Source organism: Pezoporus occidentalis, unplaced genomic scaffold (genome assembly GCF_034315485.1).
Source record: "Pezoporus occidentalis ecotype Australia unplaced genomic scaffold, CSIRO_AGI_Poc_V1 ctg53, whole genome shotgun sequence".
NCBI lineage: Eukaryota > Metazoa > Chordata > Aves > Psittaciformes > Psittacidae > Pezoporus > Pezoporus occidentalis.
Genome location: NW_026915866.1, coordinates 6,545,285 through 6,569,742, shown reverse-complemented (window position 1 = coordinate 6,569,742; position 24,458 = coordinate 6,545,285). Strand labels below are relative to the sequence as shown.

General features: G+C 42.2%; 1 protein-coding gene across 2 annotated transcripts in view; it reads left to right on the top strand.

Moving 5' to 3' along the window:
* The first annotated feature begins 11,319 nt into the window (after positions 1-11,319).
* TSPAN5 (tetraspanin 5) overlaps positions 11,320-24,458 on the top strand; it is an 89,765-nt gene continuing 76,626 nt past the window's right edge. Inside the window, exon 1 of one of the 2 annotated variants that reach the window (XM_062637651.1) lies at positions 11,320-11,816. In XM_062637651.1, coding sequence (XP_062493635.1) covers positions 11,736-11,816 — 81 coding nt within the window. In that variant the 5' untranslated portion in view covers positions 11,320-11,735. The remainder of the gene's footprint in view (positions 11,817-24,458) is intronic. The other variant, XM_062637649.1, reaches the window with a different exon arrangement.

The following is a 24,458-nucleotide window of genomic DNA, read 5'->3' as shown; positions in this document are numbered from 1 at the left end:
AAGAAAGACAGGAAAAACAAAGCTGTGTATCTCACCCTAAGAAGGGCACGAAGGCAACACATGCCCCAGAATGATAGTGCCACGAAAGCCACAACAGAAATCATTGGTGGGACGGGATACTCTTCTTTCCCCCTCCTTCTTTCTTTACTTCAAAAGGATGGCAGGAGCATGAAGCAAACTGTTATTTATGTAGTGGGCAAGAGACATATATTAGGACATCTGTTTTAATGAGCTGCTTCAAAAAGAACCACAAGAGTGGAGTGTATTTGCAGGGTGTAGCAGGCAACCTGCAGAGTAGCAGAAAGCAAGACAGCAGTGGTGCTCTGCGTGCAGAAAGCCACAAACGGCTACAGGATTGCGTACATTTGTACTCCTTGCCAAACCACCCCACCCTGACCCCTGTGGGTATTTTACAAATTGAAGGAGGTGCTGTTTCCATATTTTCTGCCCAAGAACATTGATCCCTTCTCTGTTGCTCTCCTTCACGACTCCTTTTTCTTAAGTCAGCAGCTTTTAAATTCCAGCTTTGAGTCTTTTAAAAAATTACCCTGCTTCAATGAATATCCAAAACGTATGGCAGAGGAATGCAGAGTTGGATGCTACTCTACCCCAAGGATGAGGCCCTGTTCACCTGGAAAAAAGGAAAAGCAGGCTGAGAGATTTTGAGGCAGAATACACAAGTCTAACATTCTGCCCTAGTCTCTTACTGACTGTGGAGTACAGGAAGAGGTAGCAAACCTGGACACTGATTTACTAAGATACTGTAAGAAAGTCCATTACGGCTCACCTGTTGCCTCTGCTTCCCAGGGGATAAAAGAGAACTTTGCACAGCTTTCTGCTCATTATCCTTCTAACATCTGTAGTTTCACAGCTCGGAAAGTGTTGTGGTGTAGGATTCAAGGCAAAAATCAGGTGTGATCCATCAGTGAAATGAGAAGGGCAAAGACAGATGGCATGAGGCAGCCATCCCACCAGGAACACAGTGTTGCAGGTGCCAGGCAGTTAATTTCTCAGGTTAGCCAGGTGAGAAAGCATGTTTGATAAAGACCAGATGAAAAATGAGCATAATTGCTCTTTGGGAGACTCAACCTCTCCGTGCCAAACACTCCTTAGAACAGAACTCTGACAAAACTCATGATAAATTTGCATCCGTACCCATTTTCCAGTTTTTGGTAGGAGAATCAATGGCAAATACCACTTCAAAGTAGTAACCAAATGTGTTACCTCTGCTTTTCTAGCTATCCACTGTAGGTAACAGAAACATTACACAACTAGAAGTGAGAGTTTGAGATATAGTAGCTGGTATCACTCTAGTAGGAAGCAGCTGTATTTCTCTTCTACACTAGTGGCTGTCAGCAAGCAACACTGAGCTGACTTAAGATATCCCCTACCTCAAGGGAAGCATTATCCTCTGTACTTGCTCCAGTACTGTGTGTTCTGATAAGAACAAATGTGTCTGCTAAAATCAGTTCATGCTGCAGTTACTACTTTGAATGAAACTTTGTTTTCAGTTACAAAAATTCTCACAGCACGAAGTAACCATTTGGAGTTTCACAGAAATTTACTGGCTATGCCTGCTATAACTGTGACTGTACTTTTGTGTTTTGTAGCTGAGTACAACCTGCAATGCAGTTTCATGTGTATGTAAGCCACAGATGGGATATGCTTTGGACAAAATTTCACATTTCAAAAGAGTTCTGTAGCAGTCAAAATAGCTTGGAGTAAAATTTAGCAACAGGGAATTTAATATCACGCTGTTACTCCACAGGTTAACTAACAGATGTCATTATGTAAGAGAGGTGGTATCTTTAATTTTGGTTGATGTAACTAAAGCACATCCATCTGAAGTTGGGTAAAGAGATAACTTGCTTTATGTTTTTATTAAAATTCAATTTACATTGAAAATAATGGTCATTTAACGTCCAGACTGCATAGGCTATCCCACTGAATACCTCTTCCCTGTGCCTATGCAAGTTGCATACTAGGCTCTGCAGGACTCACTCTCAAGGAGATGTGGGCTTCTAAACTCTAAGATCACTTTTGGAATGGGAGCTCTGGCGTACTGGGCTGAATACCAAGAGGTATAAGGGCATATACAATATATGTTTTTTATTCTTTCTTTGAAGTATTTCATGGTTTACTATTTTGATGTCTCTTCAGACCTTGCCAACATTAAGCTTTTTTCTGTTAGTTTGTAACCACACAAAATATGAAACAGTTCAGTCTCAATAAATTTGGTAGGTAGGTGTTTTATCCTAGCTTGAAAGTGTATGGCTTGCTTTGTGTAGCTGTTTGAGTGCATCACTCTTGTTTCAATTGTGACAATTTGGCTTACACCTCTCTTTTCCTTGTGTGAAGTGGGGCTTGAGCGCACTGCACCATTCTGTTCCGTGTATCCTCTAGACATGCTGTTCCCTGCTATGGAATTATGGAAAACTGCCCAAAATTTTCCCAGAATACTGCTATACAGTTGCAGGCACAGTGGCAAGTGCAAGCTTGCAAGGACAGATATATTCAAGGAAAAAGACTGAATCAGTACAATCAGCAGGCGACAGTAAAAGGTGTACTTTTATCATATAGGACACCAACTGGAGGCTGTGCCTTGTCTACCTAGTGCAAGCTGACCTTGTGCTTCCTATGGTTACTTCTCCTGCCAACCTTAGAATCACAGAATCAACTACATTGGAAAAGATCCTCAAGATCATGAAGTCCAACCCCAGGACTGCCAAGTCCACCACTAAAGCACGTCACTAAGGGCCGCCATCTACATGTTTTTTGAGCGCTTCCAGGGATGCTGACTCCACCGCTTCCCTGGGCAGCCTGTTCCACTGCCTGATCACCCTTTTGGTGAAGAAATTGTACCTAATATCCAGTCTAAGACTTCCCTGACACAGCTATTACTTGTTACATGGGAGAAGAGACGAGCCACCACCTCCCTCCATCCTCCCATCAGGCAGTTGTAGAGTCCTATGCATTTCAGCTGCCAGGTCTTGCACCTATCAAAATTTGGGAAATGCCTCCTTCTCCCTCTACGGAGCACACGGAGGCCCACGAACGCAAACATAAGCAGTATATCAGCGTAATTTACCACTAGGTGGCTGGACCTCCTTTTTGTCCAGCTCTTGGTTTTGTTCCTGGCTCTGAGTGACAGTGCTCAGCGCAGAACAATGGACTCATTGTAAGCTCTCTCCCCTCCCCCTTTATAACTCAACATTTTTAAACAGCTGATGCTTTTAGCAGATTCACCTTTATGAAGGTTCTCAAACCTACTGAAAAAGCTGTGCTGATATCTAAGAAAATGATAGATCTTTGCTGAGACAAAAATCTCCCTAACTGTTATTTTTTCCATTCCATTACATATGTGACACAACTTTCATTGAGTGTTTCATTTCACATGTGTATGCATAAGTGTTACACACTTAGCAGTTCATCATTCAGCTGGGATATAGCATTATAAAGTCCTGAGAAGTCATGACACAGCAGCCGCATATTTTGGTCTGGTGAACTTGGTGACATAAAATTTGTAAAACTTTTAGACACTGAGGTTTATGTCGCTGTGATTCGGGGCAGAAATGTCTGTCCTGGGCAAGATTAGCTTTCCTTTCAGAAAAATTATTTTACTCACGGTCAGTCTCTTCAAAAAAGTTAATACTTCTGGGTAAAAACATCAGCTTTCCTGATGACTGCAGACTGCTATATTATACAAAGCGTGGAGACCTACTTCAAAAGGCAAATTTCCCCTGCCTGAAAGCAGACAAGAGGAACAAAGTATGCATCTGTTTCTTGAAGATATCACTTCTTTTTTTTTTCCCCTTATCAGTCTCTTCTTCACACTTTCACATCCGTTATTGTATTTACTGGGTCCACATTGTGTGTTTATAGATACATTTGTATCCTTGGGTTCCAAACAACAGAGAGGTACAATTTTTAATTAGATTTACTTTAGTTGTTTTGCTGTTGCAACACTAGCATTTTATGCTTGCCATTTGCAGGAACAAGGAGGAGACATAATCCCTGCCTCCAAAGTAGTATAATCTCAGATGCCAAACCTGGAAATCTCAGGGCCCTTTAATAGCTATGCAAGGGTCTGAAGATATGTGAAGATGTGATGGTGGTACTTGATATGGTAAGACCAAGGTGAATCTACAAATAAGTCTGGGGTGGGATTTCTTTTATTTTCCAAATAATGTCTCAGATAGCAGTTACCCACAGTTCAATTTTCTTAAAGCACTACGACAGCAGAGAAAGTTGATGGTATAATTAGTGAGGTAGAAGAAGAGCAGGAAATCAAAACAAATTCTACGTATCCAACCTCTCAGGGAAACATGGGCGGTGAAGCATACAGCAAATGACAAGCCTCTGAAGAAACAGACTTCAAAAGTAATTGTTCAACCCAACAAGAATATTAGTGGCTACTCTGTTCTCATCTGCAGGGAAGTTTCTGGGTTTTTTAATATAACTGGAGAGAGTAAGAAAGGCTTGGAAATTTCTTCTTATTGGACTTGCAAACAAGTAAATTGTACATTTTTCTAAGTGCCTTCCTTTAAAGGTGCCTGAAGGGTATAGGTGCAGTTTATTCATGAAGTGTAACCTTGCACTTGGAAGAAGTCCAGAAGCAAAGTCTGGACCCAGTTTACTTGCTCTTTGAACTTTTCAAAATAGAGGAGTTCCCAAGTAAATAGAGGAATTGTGTGGCTAGCTTGAGTCTTATCTTCTGCTACTTAATCCTGTTACAAATGGCACACTATTGCTGAGCAAAGAGGACTATCTGCCAAAGATGTAGCATTACCACAGGCAGGATGTATTCCTCCCACCCTACTATGGGAAGTAAAAAGCCCTGACAACACAGCATGGTTTTGTAATGACACTAGTACTGCTATTTTATGACTTTTGGGATTTTTTTTTTTCTAAGTATTTTATTTACCTTGTTCCTAAGCAGGTCCACCAGTATAAACTATACAGAATATTGCTGTAAAATACCTGGTTCGCTGGTGTTATTAAAAGTGCTACGTTTGCTGTGGTAGCTGTCTGCATAACATCTGAGTAATGAGAAGTGTCCATACCAAACATAAAGGAAACTGGTATCTTTGATCCTGCTATGTGGTAACTGTTGTCAGATATGAATGGAGGTGTGTATGAAGAACAAGACACAAAATTACGAGTAAATCAGGTTAAACATATTGAACACCTTGCTTGGGATTACCAGCTCACTTGCAAAAACTCCTGTGAGGTCTTAACAAACTGTTAAGAGGCCCTGGATACATTCTGTCATGTAGTCCGACAGACAGGAGACACTGAAGTCACAAAGATGGCAGCCCTTTTGCCACTCCTATTGCCATAGCCCAGATGAGCAAGCATGTTCCTACCACAGGTGAGGAGATGGCTCCCTGCAGCTGGAGTGCACTGCAGATCTGGTGCCTCCTCCAGCAGATGCTGACTCCCTTGAGTACCTCATCACTCTCCCCAGAAGGTTTTGGATCAGCTCTCTGCTATGAAGGCAATGACACACAGTGCCTTCAGATCACAGCATCGCTACAGCCATCTGAACTAAAAACAATGGGGAAAGAGTTGCTTAGATTTAAAACGAGAGCTTGTTGCATAGTTGGCTTTTCCCACTCTGTTCTCAGCAAGATGATTTGAGGCCCCACCTGCACAGAGGTCTGAGGGCTGAGCTTTCAGCCAGGCTGGCCAAACATCTGCTCCAACACCTTTTAGCTCCTCTCTAGCTTGTGGCTTTCAGCCAGGCCAGGCTGAAAGCTTTTCTAAAAGCTGGGCTTGTGAGATGAATTGGTCTGCTAGCCTCCAGTCCCACCACTTTGACTGCAACTTGCATTTAAAGCCTACAACCACCAGATCTGCAGTGTTGCGCTCTCTCACCCTAACTCCTGCTTCCACTCACTGACCTTCTGACAAGTTTACAGATCTTCCTGGAAAGAGATGCCAGAGTGATTCCTGAGGGATTGTTCATGCGGATAACTCTGATTCAGGCTCACAGGAAAAACAAAAATCTGCACAGGAGGAGGGATGGGAAGCTCAGGTGGCTTAGGGTTGAGTAAAGAAAACCCTTGGAGGGAAACATACTCAAACACTACTAAAAATGATGGATTTGAAGAAAATCTTATCACCATTAAAACACACTCAGAGGAAATCCTCACTCTCCTGAGTGCTATTACAGAGTAAACACCATATGTTAAACCTCTGAGCTGTGAAGCGAGGGTGTCCTGTGTTATTTGATGAAGAACGGCTGAGAGCAACTCAGAGGGCCTCGAAAAACCTAATGGACCTTAACTTTAGAAAATTATATGGTGCTTCATCGTAGGATAAACATCAGTTGCCCTTTTGGATGGAGCACTGTCAAGAATTACACCAGAACCTTTAGGTATACACAAGCAATAACCTGTGTTTGGGAAGGGAAGTTTCCAAATTTGCAGTTTGTCCAGTGCCTTTAGCAATACAAAGTTAGAGGGAAATTTGGTACTTACTGGAGTCTAACAACCAAAGCACCAGTAACAAAAGGGGAGGCGACTGCCTATATTCTGATTGTAGCAACCCCTAATTCAGGACTGCAAGTCTGTGTTTCTTTTGCAGAATAATGTATGTGTTTTACCTCATTAAGCTTCGTCGCTGCCCTGTGCGTAAAATGGTTGTAACAAGTACTTTATAGTTTATGCACTTTGGAGCCAGTTTGGATGTAGGAGTGTATGGAACCACACCTGCAGTCACTGTGTGACTGAGCTATGGACTAGGTATGTCACTATTTATGCTTCATCGTTGTACAGACTTGTCAGGGGAATTAGTAAGAGTGAGCTCTCTAAAAAACTCCAGAACAGGGGCTTGCTGAGGCACTGCAGTACATAAACAGAGCTGTCCTTCTGAATGTTTGTCCCAAGCGGCACCATGGCGCAGCTGCAGCCCAAAAGGCTGCCCTTTTGCTTTTGACCGCACAGCAAGAGGGAGGAAGTGTACCACCGCTCCCACCCTTCCTCTCACAAGCAGCAGAGGTAGCAGCTCCCTGCGCTGGGCAGAAAAATTACCTCTTCCCTCTCTCAAAGGAAGGAAACAGCAGGGTGCGTTATTCTTCCCTACAGTTTCAAAGTAGCATTTCTGGCACTAACGGTCTGCATATCTAATTTTGCATATGTTTGCTCTAAAGGGACTTCTGAGGCTGCATCTTCACGTCTATCTGCTTAGAATGCTGCAAGACTTGTCTGAGCTCATCTTGAACAAACCAGCTGGCAGACTGCAAGCAGTACAGCTCAGGTCAGTAAGCTTTGTGACCATTATTGTGGATACTTGGCAGCTCTCTTTAAGTAATTTGCATCCTGGTTAGTAGCTCTCATCATCTTTGTTCCAAAATCTGCCAAATGCTGGTCGGAAGTGGGATGAATACAACTTGTAGCTTCTTAAGATATTCTTAAGAACACTTGAAAGAATGGATTCTTACACCAAAAGTACAGCCTTCAGAGAAAGAAAATTAATGCTCAGATACATATTCTCTTGAGAAAGTAAAATCAGACATTATGCAATTGCTTATGAGTTATTATTTGGTACACCTTAGCTTCAGATTCTGGCCTTTAACTCTGTAACAACGTTCTTGTTATCAGATTATAATGATGTTGGGTTGTTCCTGCAAAGGGGTATTAGTATCCAGTATTGAGAGCCAAGTTTTATATCAAAAAGCAGCTCAACACTCACCAGAAAGCCACTAACCAGCGTTAGCCTTAACAGTAATCTATCAGTACTTGCACTTGTGAACTAAATGAAAGATTTGTGTTGTTCTTGTGGGAAGCAGAAGTCCTGTTCAAAGCTGGGACACAGCACGTTAATTCCACCAAGCCCAATACAACTTGTATCACCACTTGAGTTTGGTTCTATGGAATTCTTACCTAAAAACTCCTCTTAAACCCAAACCCCAACCCCTCATCAGTGGTTGCTCATTTGCTAAGCAGAAAACAAAGTGTTTTCCTGGTTGCAAAACCATCAAATGAACACAAATGGCATTATGAGCCAGTATGGTGTTTAGATTGAAAAATATTCTGAGGTAGATAATACCTCCAACTCTATAAATCTTGTTGTATGTCAGAAAGCTCTATGGCTTCCCCATGGAAAAATATTGCTATCCTATGAATTTCAGCTAAAATGAAGTGTCTAGGAAATAACAAGACTTATGGACACAGACATTGAACTCCTTTTAGACCACAACCCTTTATCTCACTAAAAGTGGCACGTGGTGAGATTAGCAATGTGATAACTCATGGAACTCTGGTCTTCAATGTGCTGCTTAGCCATTTCTCATCTTGAGTCACTCAGACTTGCATTTCTTTTTCTCTGGAAAATGTCAAAGAATTCATAGATCAAAAAACAGGAGCTGACACAAAGATAGAGGTGATGGATCTAAGAAATGATTGAATTGAGGAATTAGGTGGGAAATAAGGATTTAGAGTCCACAGCTATTCCCCTTATGCAAATTTCTCAAACTTCCTGCACTTACCAGTATTAGACTTGGCCAGTCTTTAGCCAGAAGCCCATTGATATTTACATCTTAGAGATGAAAAGTGTATTTCATCATTTGGATGGGATTTCTTCTCCAATGTCAGTAGTAAATCAAAACATTACCTAGTGTTAGGAAGCACTGTGCTACTAAAAACATTGCTTTGTCATTGAAATATGTCCATTAGTACTCCTGTGACTAGTCAGTTGAATTATAAACTAACAGAATTTGAATAACTGTCCTGCCATACTGCAGGGAAAGGTAATGTCGCTCCTGCTTAGTATCACCTAAGGCTTTTGTGCCAAAACATCACAATGGAACTCAGAATTGACTGATAACTAACAGTAAATTTGAAGTGCTGTCACAGTCATCTTGCTTAGCTTCCAGACCCAGGTGGCCAAAGCATGTAAGAAGAGATCCACCAGAGATGGCACAAAGCCACAGGGTTTTTTTTATTTTTTTAATCTATCCCTGTTTGTTTAGGACAGGAGATAAAATGTGTTTGTAAACCAGAGAGGTTGCTGCAGGTGCAGAGGACTGTTTCAGCTGGCATTCTGAAAGATCAGTTACCTACATCAAAGCTGTTCTGCTGCCTTTGCTGTCTGGTTGCCTGTTTCTGAGGCTGCACAGAAACTCTACACACAAAGGGAATTAAAAAGAGCACGGTTCTGTGTTCAATACTCTCTTCAAGTGGGCAATCTAGTCATTAACACCGACATCCTAAGTTCTCTTAAAGCTGATCAGGTCACGGGACAATGTGAAATGCTTTTGACATTAAAATGAGACTTGGCAATGCTATACTATTCTCGATTGAGAGAGCAAGTGAATTCATGTAATCTGATGCTCTAATTTATGTAGCTTGCATTTCTTTTTAAGTTGTTGATTTGGAATGAATGGATTAAAACACAAACCATCTGAGATTGTTACTGAATTTATTGTAATCAATATTACTCTGCAATATTTTCCTCTTGCCTGTGAAGCATTAAAATGCTAAAGGGTGCCAACACGTGGTGTCAGCAGGGTGTTATGACAGGAATACTACAAATGTTTGTACAGGTTGTCACCAATATTTGAAGCCACTTGTAAAAACAGCACCTTAATATAACACATTATTACCATACCCTACTGTATGTATGTACTGATGTGTTTTTACTCATTGGTACAGAACCTAAGGATACCTAATTATTCACCCTTTTCTGCCTCCTTCCCATGGGTGGTCTTGCAAAGACACAGTGTTAACAATACCCTAACAATAGATATATTGTTGAATGTTGAATTACCAACATTCATGTGGTAAACTATACAGTCATAGTTAAATTGCATGGATGTGTTGCATTAATGTCACATTTACCGATAACTGCTTATTTTTACAGAACCCTTTCAGCAGATCCTTTTTCTTAACATCTACCAGACCTGACAGACCAATATTTTCCTTCTCTTTCAAAAAAGACACATGACCAAGGTCCTATAACGAATGTGATCTTGAACCAAAGGCTGTTTTTTGTAGTTCTAACAATATCATACTTTTGAAGTGTGTTAACTTACAACCTTGTAGAGATGGGAAATGTAATTTATTACAAAGAAGTCTTCTATCTTCTGAATTAAAATATTGCACTTACAGCTAGATCAGAAGACTCTACAGACTTGAAACACTAAAATGATGATATTCTTCAGCAAAGAAATACTATTAATTATTCTGTTAATGCCAGACCACATGGACTCTTGAATCCCAAACAGCCTATGAATACAACCAAGCCACGTAACTTTTAAGTTGGCAAGTCCAGCATGAATTCAAGAGTATGCTAAAATATAAATCCTAGAAAGCATTGTAAACTGGTTCTTCATGCACTCCTGCGCGTGCAGTGCATACAAGTTCAAGTGGGAGGTGATCTGAAGGCACCCATTCAGAATAACCTCTACAGTGCAATTATGGTCTCGCTCCTCCTCATTACCACTGCCAGGCTAGGACCGTGCTGCTCTCCTGCCTTTTCTCCCCGCGCAAGCTACAGAGCGTTGTCCCCTGTTCCTTCACGCTAGGCAGGCTGTGTAATTCCTCACTGCCTCTGCTTTGGTCTCCCCAGCTGTTAAGAGGGAGGGAGGGAACCCCCCGGCCTGGCACCGCTGCATTGTGTACAACGCCACGGCTCGGGGAGCCCGCCGGGTACTTTGCCGAGGGAGACGTCGCGGAAAGAGAATGGAAGACACCTCGGCTTGGACTTACAAACCCGTAACGAAGACACGGGTTCACCAGACCCCGTTACCGCTCTCGGGCACCTAGCACAAGCAACACGGCATTTACCCCAATGCGGACAGGTGCGGTCACTAACGCCCACCCCGCGGCAGGCTCCCCCCACCGCGGCTGCCCTGCACGGCCTCTCCCACGGCCACGCCGCCGGACCCGTTACGTAACTGAGGCAGTGGCGGCGACAGCCACGGCCACAGCCAAGCCGCCCCCACAGACAAAGACCGGCCACAGCCCCCATGTCATCACACCAGGGGAGCCACCTCACCACCACCCCGTCCACGACCGGCACCCCAACAACCCGCGCACCCGGCCACCGAGGCACACACACCGCGGTGGGGCGGCGGATGGACGGTGGTGAGATAGAGGCGGGGCCGCCCCGGGCCGCCCCTGCCCCGCCCTCAGCGCGCTGCCGCGCAGCCGGATTGGCGAGGCGCGACGCCAATCACAGCGCCGCGGCTGCCAGTGGCCATCCTCTCTCCGCGGGGCGGGGCGCGCGCGGCAGCCGTTGCCGCTGTGGGGGCGGGGGAAGGAGCGAGCGTTGTTGGGGAGGGCTTGGGGCACCGCGCGGCTCCGGCAGGGCAGTGCCGAGCCCACCGAGCCGAGGCGGGCTGTGGTGGCGCCGAGCTCCCCGCTCTGCCCCGGCAGCTCCTTTGCCCGGCGGCTCCTTCCCTGGCTGCCCCCCCCTCTTCTTCTGTCTGCTCCCTTCCCGCTGCGAGTAGCCGGGGCCTCCTCCATGCGGGAGAAGAGGAGGAGGTGGGAGCTGCTCGCCGGCCGTCCCCGGCGCCCGGCAAGTCGGAGTCGAGCCGCCGTCGCGCCGCTCTTGCCACATCTCCCCACGGCGAACAGCCGGCGCTGAGCCCTGCCCGCTGCGCCGTCCCAGCCCCCTTCCGTATAGATCCCTCCCGTCTGTTCCCCCCTCTTATTATTCTTTTCATTCCCCCCCCCCCTCCTTTGGTTCTCAACCTGGCTGCGAGCAAAGTGTCTTCATGAGCGCAGAGGATGTCCGGGAAGCACTACAAGGGGCCTGAAGTCAGTTGTTGTATCAAGTATTTCATCTTCGGCTTCAATGTCATTTTCTGGGTAAGTGGGCCGGTTGCACGGCGCTGCGTGTCTTTCTCTGCCACCTTCTCCTCCCGCTCCGCGATCGCGGGCTGGGCACGGCCAGGTATGAAAACCGGGGGGACCGTGTAAAAGCAGAGCCCCGGGGTCGTGCGTGACAGTTGGGCGCGCGGCCGGCGGTTACGGGTTTGAATGGGGCTTTCGGGGGTGCCGTCTTAACCCTCCCTTTCTCCCCCCCTGTAGTCACCTCCTGCCCACCCGGCTCCAGGCAGCCCTTCGCCGGGCAAGTTGGCGTGCTGCGTTCCCGCACCTTGGGAAGCTGCGGTCTCCTCTTCCCTTCCGGCCCTCCTAATTGCTTTTGTTGTAGGTGCGAACAGGGTTTCTTGCCTCTTTTTTTTCCTCCGTTCTTTTCCTGCTCCCTTCCCCCTCGTCTGCTTTGTGGTGGGGGAGGGAGCAGCTAGACACTCGGGCCTGGAGAGCGAATTGATCTGTATGTTTTCCTGCCGGTATCTCTGTTAAATACAAATAGTAATAAAATCACGGCTCAAGTTCTCTAAACAGCGCAGTTTAAGGCAATGATTGCACAATGGCGAGGTTGTGTACAGCACGGATTTATTATGATTAGCTATGAAGACATAGTAGTAGTAGCAATAATAGGATGGAGGAGGGAGGAAACTGTATTCCCACCCATCCCTAAAGTGTAAACCCATGGGAGGCTTGGTTGGGCATTCGCTGGGATGCCTGGCAGTGCTGCTCGATCTCCTGACTGCACAGTATGTTGTTGCACCATTCTAGCACTGGCTGTAGAGTAGGCATAGTGAAATGTAACCTGCATATAGTAGCTTTTCTAGCATCTTCTCAATGTGTTGGATTTGAAAGAGAAGCAGTTGGTTTTAGATTTACATGCCAAATTTTGTAACCACAGAGGGGAGGGGATGAGCATTCTCTCACACATATAAATGATGAGGTTTTATCACTTCATAGAATGTTACAGTTGGGTGAAGGCTCTTACATGTGCAATTCCCCTCTTTTCATGGGATATTCCATTCAGCAATGAGAAACAGGCATAAATCGAGGTAGGGTGAATGTGGTTTTGAGGGGCTTTGAGGGCAAGTTGAATACATATCTCATGGAGTTGCTTCTTCTGACTAGAAACATGAACTGGGGACTCCCCCCTCCCCACCCCCCTTGAAGTTTTCTGAATGAAGGTGGGGAAGAATAGAGAAGAAAAACCCCCAAACCAGTACTGAGCTTGTGATTGTCACCTTGGTGAGAATGAAAGAGGGTGGTTACATGGCTAGCTGGTGTGCTTAGCTAACCTCATATCTGTGTTCCTGGAAAGTAAAGATGCTTGAAGATGTTTTGGAAGAGCAGGAGTTGTGATTAATTACACTTTTATACTGAAATACCTTTCCTTAGTTGAGCAAGTAAGCTGATGGAGTGAAGGTGGCTGTGGTTTCATGTCAGTGTTTACTTGGCCCAAGACTGACCTGTGGAGATCAGTGGTTGCAGGCTTTGTAGTATTCTGACCCTACAGTGCCTCTTTTTATTGTTCAGTCAGTTTTTAGTGGTTGAGTTTGCCATGGTTCTTTTCACATGTCTGGTTTTTCATTTTGATTCTGGGTATATGTTTTTCATTTCTGGGTATATGTTGCTGTGAACACAGATGTTTTTCAGCAGAGAACAGAGCTGTGTGAGGAACACTTGTGTGCCATGTCCTTGGAAGAGAAAGATTATGGTGAAATATACATGAATGTGTGATCTTGCTCCTTCAGGCACCATCAGTTTATAAGAAGCTATATACCGTGTAATTTCCTTCATCTTATTCTCTGAAGTTTAGTGTGGGGATGGTGCAGGTGAGGAAGCTGTATGTTTTTAGGTATTTTGTGGCTAGTTGTTTTCCTATACTGTTGAGGCTGGTGCAGCATAGTTTTTGCATGGCTGCAGATGTTTCTCTGTTGTAACTGAATGGGTTAAAGGATATTTTGCAAGCCTACATGGCTTTATACTGCTGGAACACTAATCTGAAGACCTGACTATATCGCCCACTCTGCCATTTGCTTGATGTGTGGCCCTTGCTTACAGATTTCCCCATTTGCAAAATGGTAATAGTCTCATTTGTGTCCTTGCCTAAACTTCTTGAAATCCACAGAGACAAAGCATTTCATAGGAGTTTAGTCATTTCTTCAGAATACTGTAATCTCTTTATGAGGGAGCCTGCAGTTATTACCATGTCTCTCACGATTTGAAGTGAAAGCATAGGCAGTTACTCTTGTAGAATACATTTTAATGTTGTTTTTACTGAATTAATAGCAAACCCTTCAATATTCTATCATGAAACTGGGCGAGAAAAGCTGTAAATGCAAATTACAAGTTCAGTTGGCTGTTCATAAAAAAGTTATAATCAAAAATAGCCACTGATGTAGTCATTGTAAATACACTGAAATGATGAAGAGAGCATTGTATTAACCCCATGATGTCCTCCAGGGATCTTGCTAACATGGAGATATGTAGAACACCTTTGTTAAAACTTCTACCTGAGCATTACTATACAGGGGGTTTAACACAACTTTTTAAGACTTTAATGTAAACAAATGGGAAAATACTCTCTAGTCTGCATGATACAGCATTGGACTATAAATAAAAAGAACCAGTTGGAAGAGTAATGGTTTTGACAAGGAAATTGTCAGTGCTTTGAGCAGAGGAATATTGTAGACCTGCTGAAATTATGTTGGGAATGATTGTACATACCACTTAGTATGTACAACTGAGGATGCTACAAGAAATCAGAGGCTTTATATGCCACAGAGTATGGGCAAAATAAATGATCAGTTTTTTATTTTGTCAATTTTTTGGTTTTGTGCTGCTCTCTTATTTCTTTCTTTAAAACCCACAACTGAATTATTAGGATAATGAATATAGGAAAGTTGCACTCAGATGCTGGCTGGGTAGCTGTAACTAAAGGTGACTTGTAGGCTCTTTAGGAGGTAGTTCTTAGTCTTGAGAGGTAATGTATCTGTGTTTCATACTGTTGTAAAAGATGGTATTATCCACTGAGTCTATGCTTAATTTATGTTTTAGGTGTACTTACAATTTTTTTTTTTTTTTTGAAATTCAGTATTAAAGTTGGTAAATATGCTGGAAGTGTTTGTTCAGAAAAAATATTTTGAAATTACTGTGTTCTTATGGAAAATGAAAGGTCATTTGGCAGTTGACAAAGTAAGGTTTAGGAACTGAGAAAGTTAGAACTCAATATTATGTTTCTCTTTCCATTGCTCAGCTGCCTCGTTCTGCTGATTGTTGATTAGAGCACACATGTGTGCTTTAACTTGAGTGTGTGCGCTTTAACTTGAGTAGCATAATGGCTGTGAAAAAGCACCATGTTATGTTTGCTGCCTTTCTAGGCTGGTGGAATAGACAGTGCTTTTTTTTTTCTTTTTAATGAGCCTTTATGTCTTTGTCTAGGTAAACCATAATGTAATTTTATTTAGGTAACAGGCTGCAGCCCTAATGCAAAGTAACAGAAAAACATTTTTCTGTTGTTAAAGAAAGCAAACAAATAATGCCTCTTCTTCCCCTTCTCCCTTAGACTTCTGCGTAGAATGGTGTCAAAGTTACACTGCAAAAAGTAAAAGTAGGCTGCCCTACTTCCCAAAAGGCAAGAACTGTTTCCCATTCTTACCCCTTCTACTTTTGCAAAACAGTTTAAAGCCAACTTTTGGTTCCAAGAACTGTTTTAAATTGCTCTCTGTGTTTTATTACACTTGATGGAAACTGTGGATAGATACTGGTGTTTGTGTTTCAATCCACACTTGATTGCGCTGACCCTAGCCTAATTGGACAGATGTATAAAAGCACTGACACCTCAGAAACCTTTGCTTTATCTGATGATTCAGTTGTGAGAGATGCTGCAGTTATGATACATCAGCATATTACAAGTCGTAATTTGTGTTTTAATTTGCTGGCATCTGCTAGTTTTGATGGCGGCCATATGGGAGTCTGCATTGTCTTCTGAATTACAGGAAGATAGCAAAAAGAAAACTGAATAAGGTTACAGAAATGTGCTGTGAGAAAAGTGTTGGAGAAGTGCACTGACCTTTAAGGGAGATCAAATAGGTTGTTTATGAAATTTTGTACATTGTTGATATTTTGTTTTCGAAGGCGCGGAAGATCATTTTCCGATGTCAGCTGGTTTTCAGATATCCATAAGGGAGATTTGACTATGTAATTCTCCCTTGCCACAGTGGTAACAGAAAAAAAAAGAAGATTCATTATGGAGCTTGTTCCATGGAATTTTCAAATCTGTTCTGTGGCATTTGATCTCTTAAAAAACTGCATTGGGAAGATGCCGTGCACTGGAAGTGGAAGTGTTCTGTTCACTCCCCTTTTACAATCGAGTGATGTTTATTTACTTTTTAAAAATTTCTTACAGCAGAGATAACTTAGCTTTTCACAAGTAGTCTTGTCAGAAACAGAACAATGCTTGTCTGGGGAAAATACACAACTGTTCCGTGGCAGTGAAAGGCAGTGATGTACATACTGATGAAATAGATGTAGCATTGTGAGCTTGGGATTCCTGAATTTCTCAGTGTCTCTTTCAGCAGATGTAGCCCCACTCTTTTAAATGCATATAAAAATATACTAACTCTGCTGTCTCCAGGGGACTTAATTCAGGTTTGCAGAGGTCATTCTTGGAAGAAACATTTTCTTTGCCCTGCCTTTCCTCTTAACTTTGTGGCAGGCTGTACTATTGGTTGCACAAAATGAAACAGGTGAGGGACATGGGTGAAGCTGTTTCCTTTCTCCTGAGTATTTGTTTTGCCAGAACCAGGTGTTTGTAAATATTATTGTTTGAAGCTATTTTTAAAAGTTTATGAAACTTTTATGAAACAGTTTATAAAAGATTGAAGAAACGTAAGGGCACAAGAAATAGAAAAAAATAATCGTGACTAGCTGTGTGATGATTTCTGTTTGATATCAACATACTTCAAATGAGTATTTTTGGAACTATCAAATGCAGCTTACATATTTTTTTTCTGTGTTAAAGATGAATTTGGTACAAGTATTTACCAGTCTCCCATCTTGATTAAATTAGTCATAGTGAGTTTTGCTTGCTGGCACATGTGTCTCATGAATCCTTAGTGTCCCAGTCAAATGCATGTGAATGGCACCCAGAGTTTAGGCAACCGCGGCAGAATACTTCTGCAAGTGACACATTTTATGAACATTTGTATGTGCAAAAAGCAAGTTATTGTTGATCCTGGTCCATTCCCCTTATTTCATGTTGATCATATTTTTTTTAATAAAGGCAACAGATCCATGTCCTGTAACATTGATTTTGAAGGTGAACATGCTACCTTAATTCAGTAAGACACTCTCTTCCTGATAAAACTCTTTGGCTTTCTTACAATGTATGTACACATTCAGCTACAGTATAAGATATAATAGTCATACAGAAAAAGCAACCATGAACTATGATGGGGAAGAAGGGCTTTTTATTTTCCAAATGGGAACCCAAACCCATGTTTTTGAAGAGGAAAAAAAAACCCCAAACCCCTTCTATCAGGCATTGCAATAGATGTAGGATACTTTCAAATGGAAAATGTAGGGGAGGAGTGGGTAGGGGAACAGAAAAGAAAAATGTAAGGAACTTGTGTCTCAGTGGACAGGAGTTTGGAAGTATGCTTGGAAGCATGTATGCAATCTGTTCTTAAAGAACACTCTCTAAGACCTAGTTCCATATATTGCAATAATCCTGAAGTACTTCTTAGCAAATTTTATTCCTTAAACTCTATAAGATGCAATAATTAATGATTAGCAGAGGATAAGAAACTTGAGCTTATGGTTAGTAAAACAACACTTGCTTTTCTTTTGGGCTCCATTCCTACAAATAGAATTCTTCTTGAAAATTAGTTATAAACTCTTTGGCACTAGGGCTACTACAGGTTATAAATTTGGAGCAAGAAGCTGGTGTGGTGTTAAATGCTCGGTCTAGGTACTTCAACAGTTCATACTCCATTAACCAAGGGCAGTAATCTGTGAAGATTTGCTATAAGCATTTAGCATATAATGGTTTGTTTCCAGTTGCAGCTGGAGGTGAGGGAGAATATTTTTGACCCAAAGAAATCTTCTGACCTAATTCTAGTCTTCAACTATAGTGATGTAGGATAGAATCAGTCTTTGTACTTTGCTTTGCCCAAAATATGCAGCGTGTTTTCCAAATGCATGGCTAGTAGCCTGTCAACAGGACTGAAATTGGTTTATTGATATAGGCAGGAGCAAGAAGCTGAACAGCTCATGAAGTAACCCAGCTCTGTTAGAAATGACCCAGAAGTCACAATCAGCATTAACTATTAAAGTGCCTTGCAGTATGGTAATTTTTTAAACTTGCAAATATCTGACCTTTTCTTTAGCTAGCATTTCATAGTGACTTCATACTCTTGTACCATTTTCCATCTTATTTCCTCGTTAAAAATTAGCAGATACTGTTCCAATGCAGTAAAGAAAGAAACCAGAAAAGCTTATCCGTTTTTGCCATGTACTGAATTGCATTCCACCGCGGTTTTAGAGTGCAAAATCCAGGAAAACATAAATTCTTCTGTACTGATTTGAGGCCTAATTTGTTTCTTTTCTATTGTACTATTGTGTGAGCTTGGATAGCATCCCAAGTTTTGTGACTGTGCTGCTGCTTCTGCCAAAAAATATCCTCTCTTGTGGACCACTGGGAATATAGATTTCCACTGATTTCAGCAGGACTATGTACAGGTATAAGTGTTGGTGGATGTCACTGGTGGCACAGGATGCTGTATAGCTGTTTCTGTAATGTACACAGAGATCTAGAGCAGTCCAGCCTTCTCTTACGCTGGTATTTAAAAATGTCACTAACACACTGAGGCTTGCAGTCAGGGGTGCTTGATTTGGTATCAAACTCTGACTCAGTGTGATCTCATATAACCCTCCAGATGGCCTGACTCGTGGAGATGCTAAAAACAGTCAGAGCCTACTTTTTTAGCTGTATAATATAAACGAGGTAAATGGCAGTGGGGTGGTATTTATTTTAATACACATCAAACTCCGTATCAGATTCTTCAGCTCTTTCCTCTGGACAGCATTTAGAATAAGTGTTTCAGCACACACAGAGGATCCTATGAATAAACTGTCAGTTTCCCACAGAACTGGGAAAAATCAATATGCGTCTTCCAGGCCTTGAAAATCCCCCTGCTCCTAGTGAAGGCTCCATTACATCAAATAATATTGAAAATCATTTCAAGCAAAGTTTCTGATGTGTGGTGATGGAACACACATATATGCGTGTTTATATGTATATAAAAATATATTTTTTTTTGCAATGAGGCAAATACAGATTATGAAAACAGTTTGTATACCTGTTCTGTGTCTGTTGCCATCTGGTTTTCTCAACAGCAAAACTTCTTACAGAAAAATCAAAGAATTGTGGGAACTTCTGCCTAAATATGTTATCTTTCTCATTGTTGTGGTTTAAACCCAGTCAGGTAACTCATTCACTCCCCCCCCCCCCCTTCTTTCCCTCCCCCTACTCCCGGAGGGATGGAGAGGAGAATCGAAGAGAATGCAACTCCCACGGGTTGAGATAAGAACAGTTTAGTAACTAAGGTATAACACAAATCACTACTGCTGCCACCAATGATAACAATGATAAAGGAAATAACAAGGGAAGAGAATACAACACCTCAGCACCAGCCGACCAATAACTTGCCCCCCCCAGCCCGACCAAGCTCTGACTGATACCTCCTCCAACCCTGCAGTCTCCCAGCCCTTCCGGCTAACTCCCAGTTGCATCCTGGGCATGACGTGCTGTGGTATGGAATACCTCTTTGGTCAGTTTGGGTCAGGTGTCCTGTCTCTGCTTCCTCCTGGCTTCCCCTCCTCCCTGGCAGAGCATGAGGCTCACAAAGTCCTTGGCCAAACCAAAACATCCTTGTTATCAGCTCTGTTCCCAAGCTGAAAGTCAAAACACTGCACTGCACCAGCTACCAGGAAGGAGAAACATGACTGCTACTGCTGAACCCAGGACACTCATCAATAAGCAAGTAAAATTACTTGTAAAAGTATTTTATGGTACTTAATGGTATTGTATTCAAAGAAAGAGTTAAAAGGAGACTAGATGCCTGTAGATACATGAAATATTTTGGGTGCATAGAGGCTTCTGTTTTGCTTTCCTGAATATAGTGTTGATGAGTTAAAACCTGAGGATGTCTACTGTCATAGCTGCGGTAAGTTCTTGTTATAGGATAGTGAGTATGATATAAATGAGACTGCAAGAATGCTTGCAGTAATTCAGCCTATTGGGTGTTTCCTAGCATTAGTATCCTACACTTAATGAGAGTCCAGCTTAATTTACTTTGATTTAGGGGCAAATCTTCTGTGATGTGGAACATTATGTCAGGACTTCCTCTGTGTCAGGAGGGCAGACTCTCAACTGAGCTCTGGTGCCTCAAGCAAAGATGCAGCAGCCCTGTGAATGGGGTGTCACCCCTAACAGATCCACCTGGTATCTGTCATTTTCAGAGCCTGTATCACAGGTTCTCCCTGTTGGATGCCTTTCCTTTATGTACCCGTGTGCAGGACATAACCTACCTTTGTAAGGCTGGGTTCTCTGCTCTTCCCTGTCATTACATTGCGTCTCTTCTGGTGCATTTTGTTTTCCAACCAGCAGTGATTAAAAATTCTTTGAAGGGGGGCTCCCTCTAGGTGCTATAAATAGTTTACATAAAAGCAGAGTCACTGAAGAAAAAAGTTTGCAGATAATGTGTGGCAAAGGTTTTGCTGCTTCACACCATACTTCAATTAACCATGTCACCTTGTGGAGGAACTTGAGAGTTCGTCTTTGCAATGCCCTGTGGTTAGAGTGTTTCAGGCTGGACAACAGAATTTGGGAAAGGTGACAATGTAAAACATTGGGTCATACCACCTAATGAAGAAGAGGGCTGGCAAATATCCTGGGTCACGCTCGGCTGGGCTGGGAGTATACTGGGGTGTTCTATTATGCTCAAAGCAGGAGTTTCCAATATTCTAATTTTTGCTACTGAAATATAAAACCAGAAGGGACCCCTTTTCCATGTGGGTAAAAGATAGCATTTCATAGAACTTGCCAGTTTATGTGGGTATATGTTTAAAGGAATGAGTGTGATTTCAGTCAGTGCAACAATAATTAAATACATAATTAAAAAAGAAGAAAAACTTTTAAAATTAGAAGCCTTGTTTTCCAAAGAGTTACATAATTTCTAGATAAAAATTCAGCCATTTGACATGAAGGCTATTAAAAAAATATAGAATATGCATGATTGCAGTTAAAGTATAACTAAGTTTTTAATCAGTATTGCTTGATTTCACAGACATCCTCTTGTTTCTCTTTCAGTGGGCATCCAGGGGATGTGAAGTCTTGCTGCTTTCCTGATAGTCTATTTTTTTTTTTTTTTTTTTTTATCCCCTTCTCTGAATGACTAGAAGGGCCTGTTTCTGTAGCAGGGCCACTTCCTGCCTTGGTTGTGACAGTGGTTTCATGACTGGTTTTGGTGTGCTGCCTTGCAAATTCTGGTATCAAAACAAGAGCAGGGAGCTGCAAATGGCTGAGGCTGGCACTAGGCTGCAGAACCAAATGTATTAGTACAACTTCAGTGGACCGATAACAGTCAGTTACCCAATATGACTGAGAACTTGCTCATCTGGGTCAATTTCTATTGACTTGCTGTTTGGCTGCCAAGAATCAAGTGTGGGAAGATGGTAGGACTGTCTCCTCCTTTCTGTGTATAGATCAACTTAAAATGATTGTGCCAGCACGGCTTATTTCAACTCCAGGCAAAGTGGTTTTGGGCTGTGGAGTACACAGAGGCATCTGACATGACGCTGTGTTAATGATTACTTCAGTCCAGTAAGGACTATTATGTAGACCTATGTGCTACTTAGAATGCTCCTCCAGCGCACTTTTATCTTCTCTATTTTAGTGAGATTTATGGTTGCTACGTGTTTTCTCCTGATTGCTCAGTGATGTTGGAGAAGGAAAGAGCAGTGATAGTCTACCAAGTTTATTGTAATGTGAACTTAATTTGAATTTGAGTGGACATCTGTATCATTTACCACTGGTCACCCACCAGTAGTGCTTCCACTTCAGCTGTGCAGGGCAGAGTGTGGTTTAAAAACATTGGTTTCTTTTACATGTAAACAGTTTCCTTCCTATTACAAGGTGTCCTTTTATTTTGAAGATGGGCAGAACTGCTGCCTGGGTAGTCTAAAAGTTTGTGGTGGCATCTGAATCAATGTTTATTCTGCAGAATCTTTTCCATGCAAGTAGCTAGTGTGTTTGACTCAAAAACACAAGCCAATTACATTTCTATATGGTCTACATCCTTGCTGGGCTTTGCTGTCCTTCATTTTTCCTAAACCACTGTCATACCTGTGGGAGAGGAAGTAGTTCCTGAGCAGGCACAGATAATAGCTTTGCATATTAAAGAAAACCAGTATTAATCCTGATGACACTTACAGTGAAGGGTTCTTGCCACTGAGGCAGGTGAATGAGTTGTGGCTGCTATATGGCTGTTTTTGTCTTCTGTTTGAGGTGTTCTTCTGTGACTGTATTGGCTGTTCTGCAGAAGTGGTAACTTCTGACAGAGGCAAAAGGACATCTGTGGGTAACAGCAGGTTTTGCCTTCAACTTTCTCCATCGCTGAACTTTGTGTATGTGTGATTTCTGGTGAACTCATTATCACCTAATATTTTGTATATTATTTTAAATGTCATGCCTAATAAATGACAGCAGTGACATGTTCAGCTGCTTGTGGTTTTCTTCTTAATAGCAGCTGATTACTGCCTGGATAAATTACCATGCCCCTTGTAAATACCTGCTTCTTGTTGGTTTTGCTCTCCTTTCTGTTTGTGCTCTATTCCAGCTTGCAGAGGCTGTTCTCTCTGTTCTGTTCTCCAAGGAGCCCTTTTGTATCTCACTTTGTGTCTGTGCCTGGTCTCACTCCTGTCACCTGAAATTGAAACTCAGTTGGGTTCTGTGTTTTTAGCCCCCAGGACCCCCTTCATGGTTACTGCCATGCTCTGAGGTACAGTTTCCTTGGCTCTGTACTGGAGTCCAGCCACCAGTCCACAGGAAAGTGAGAGGAAGTAAAAATAAACAAAAAATCCCAATTCAACAACAACAACAAACCAAAGAAGAAAAAAAAAATAAATAATCCCAAACTCAAAAGCCAACAAAACCAATCAAACAAAAGTCCCCAGCACTGGCTTTTTATATACAATTTTATAAGGGACTTGTTACTACTTGACAAATTTTTTTCAGTGTAACATGCAAGCATTTCTTATTGGAACAGCAGGCTTCAGTGTTGATGCAAGACCTCCCAAATAACACCTGCAGAGATAATCCTTCTTTAGTTGATGTGTCAAACTATAAGATGGTGAATATCAAAACTACACACAACTCTGGCACTGGTGTAAAGGATTTCACATTTGAACTTCATTAACAACTGCTGCAGGAGTGAGGCATGTAGAATCAGGTGAGGTGGAATGGATGGGGCTATGATGGAGACTGCACGGTCAGCAAAGATTTGAGGGATGTGGTGTCACTTGTTTGAACCACATGGAAGGCTTGTTTCTCTTGAAGCATAGGGTCTCAGTGATGTTACTTGAGGCTGGAGTATAGGTCTAAAACATTAAGAAGCTGGTGGTGGTTGTTGCTGCTGTTGCTGTAGTGTTTAGAAGCATCCTATAAAGTCTCAAGTACTTTGAGAGTTAGTAGGACTCCTTTTTTTTTTTTGTATTTTTGGGGAACTATCAGAATTTCAGTAAGTACATCCTGTTTGTTTAAATCTTTTTAGTGCACTACGGTCAGATTTTTTCATTTACTCTAATTGGCTATCCTGTTCCAGCCTACTACTGTAACATGTCTTAAAAATTACTTCAGGCAATACTTCCAGAGAAAGGCAGAACAATTTTGGTGTAGCTGTGTTGTCAAAATTGTTCATGTGAGCAGGAATAGACTCCTAGCTTGGAGTTTGAAGGACTGTAAGTTGGAAGGATGGACTTTATCTGCACTATGGGGTGAGATTGGACTTCTGCGTAAATGGTGGTGAGAAAAGAAACCTGGAAGTTTTTCACAGAGCGTGAGTGGAATATGCTATTTGTTCATAAAGCAGAACATATTTAAATTTGAGAATGTAATCTAAAAGTGAGCAGGTAATCGTATTTTGTCTGAATAAACCCTGCCTTGTCCTCTGTTCCATCTCCATGTTGCCTTCTGGCTAGATATTTTTCTGCAGTTGTTATCAAAGCACCACTTTGGAAGCTCTCTTGTCATTGTTTCACTCTGTTTTGTTAATTGAACTTTTCTCTAGTTTAAAAACTCTCTAGCTTGAAAAAAACAAACAGAAAAAGGCAAACCAAACCAAACGTGTACATAAAGATGTTTCAGAATTCACAGAAGACAAACTGTGGATCAATTATTAAGTGCCTTCCCTCTCCCTTATCTGCTTCCTGATGTAGCATTAATTTTGAATGAGCCCCCTGCATATAGAGCACAAAGGCTTTCAGCAATGTAAATGCTGGGGCCGTTGTTACATGCCTCTGCATAAGAGCAGCTCCTGTTGACTTCAGTGGGAATCACTTGGTGGCAGTTGCATAATC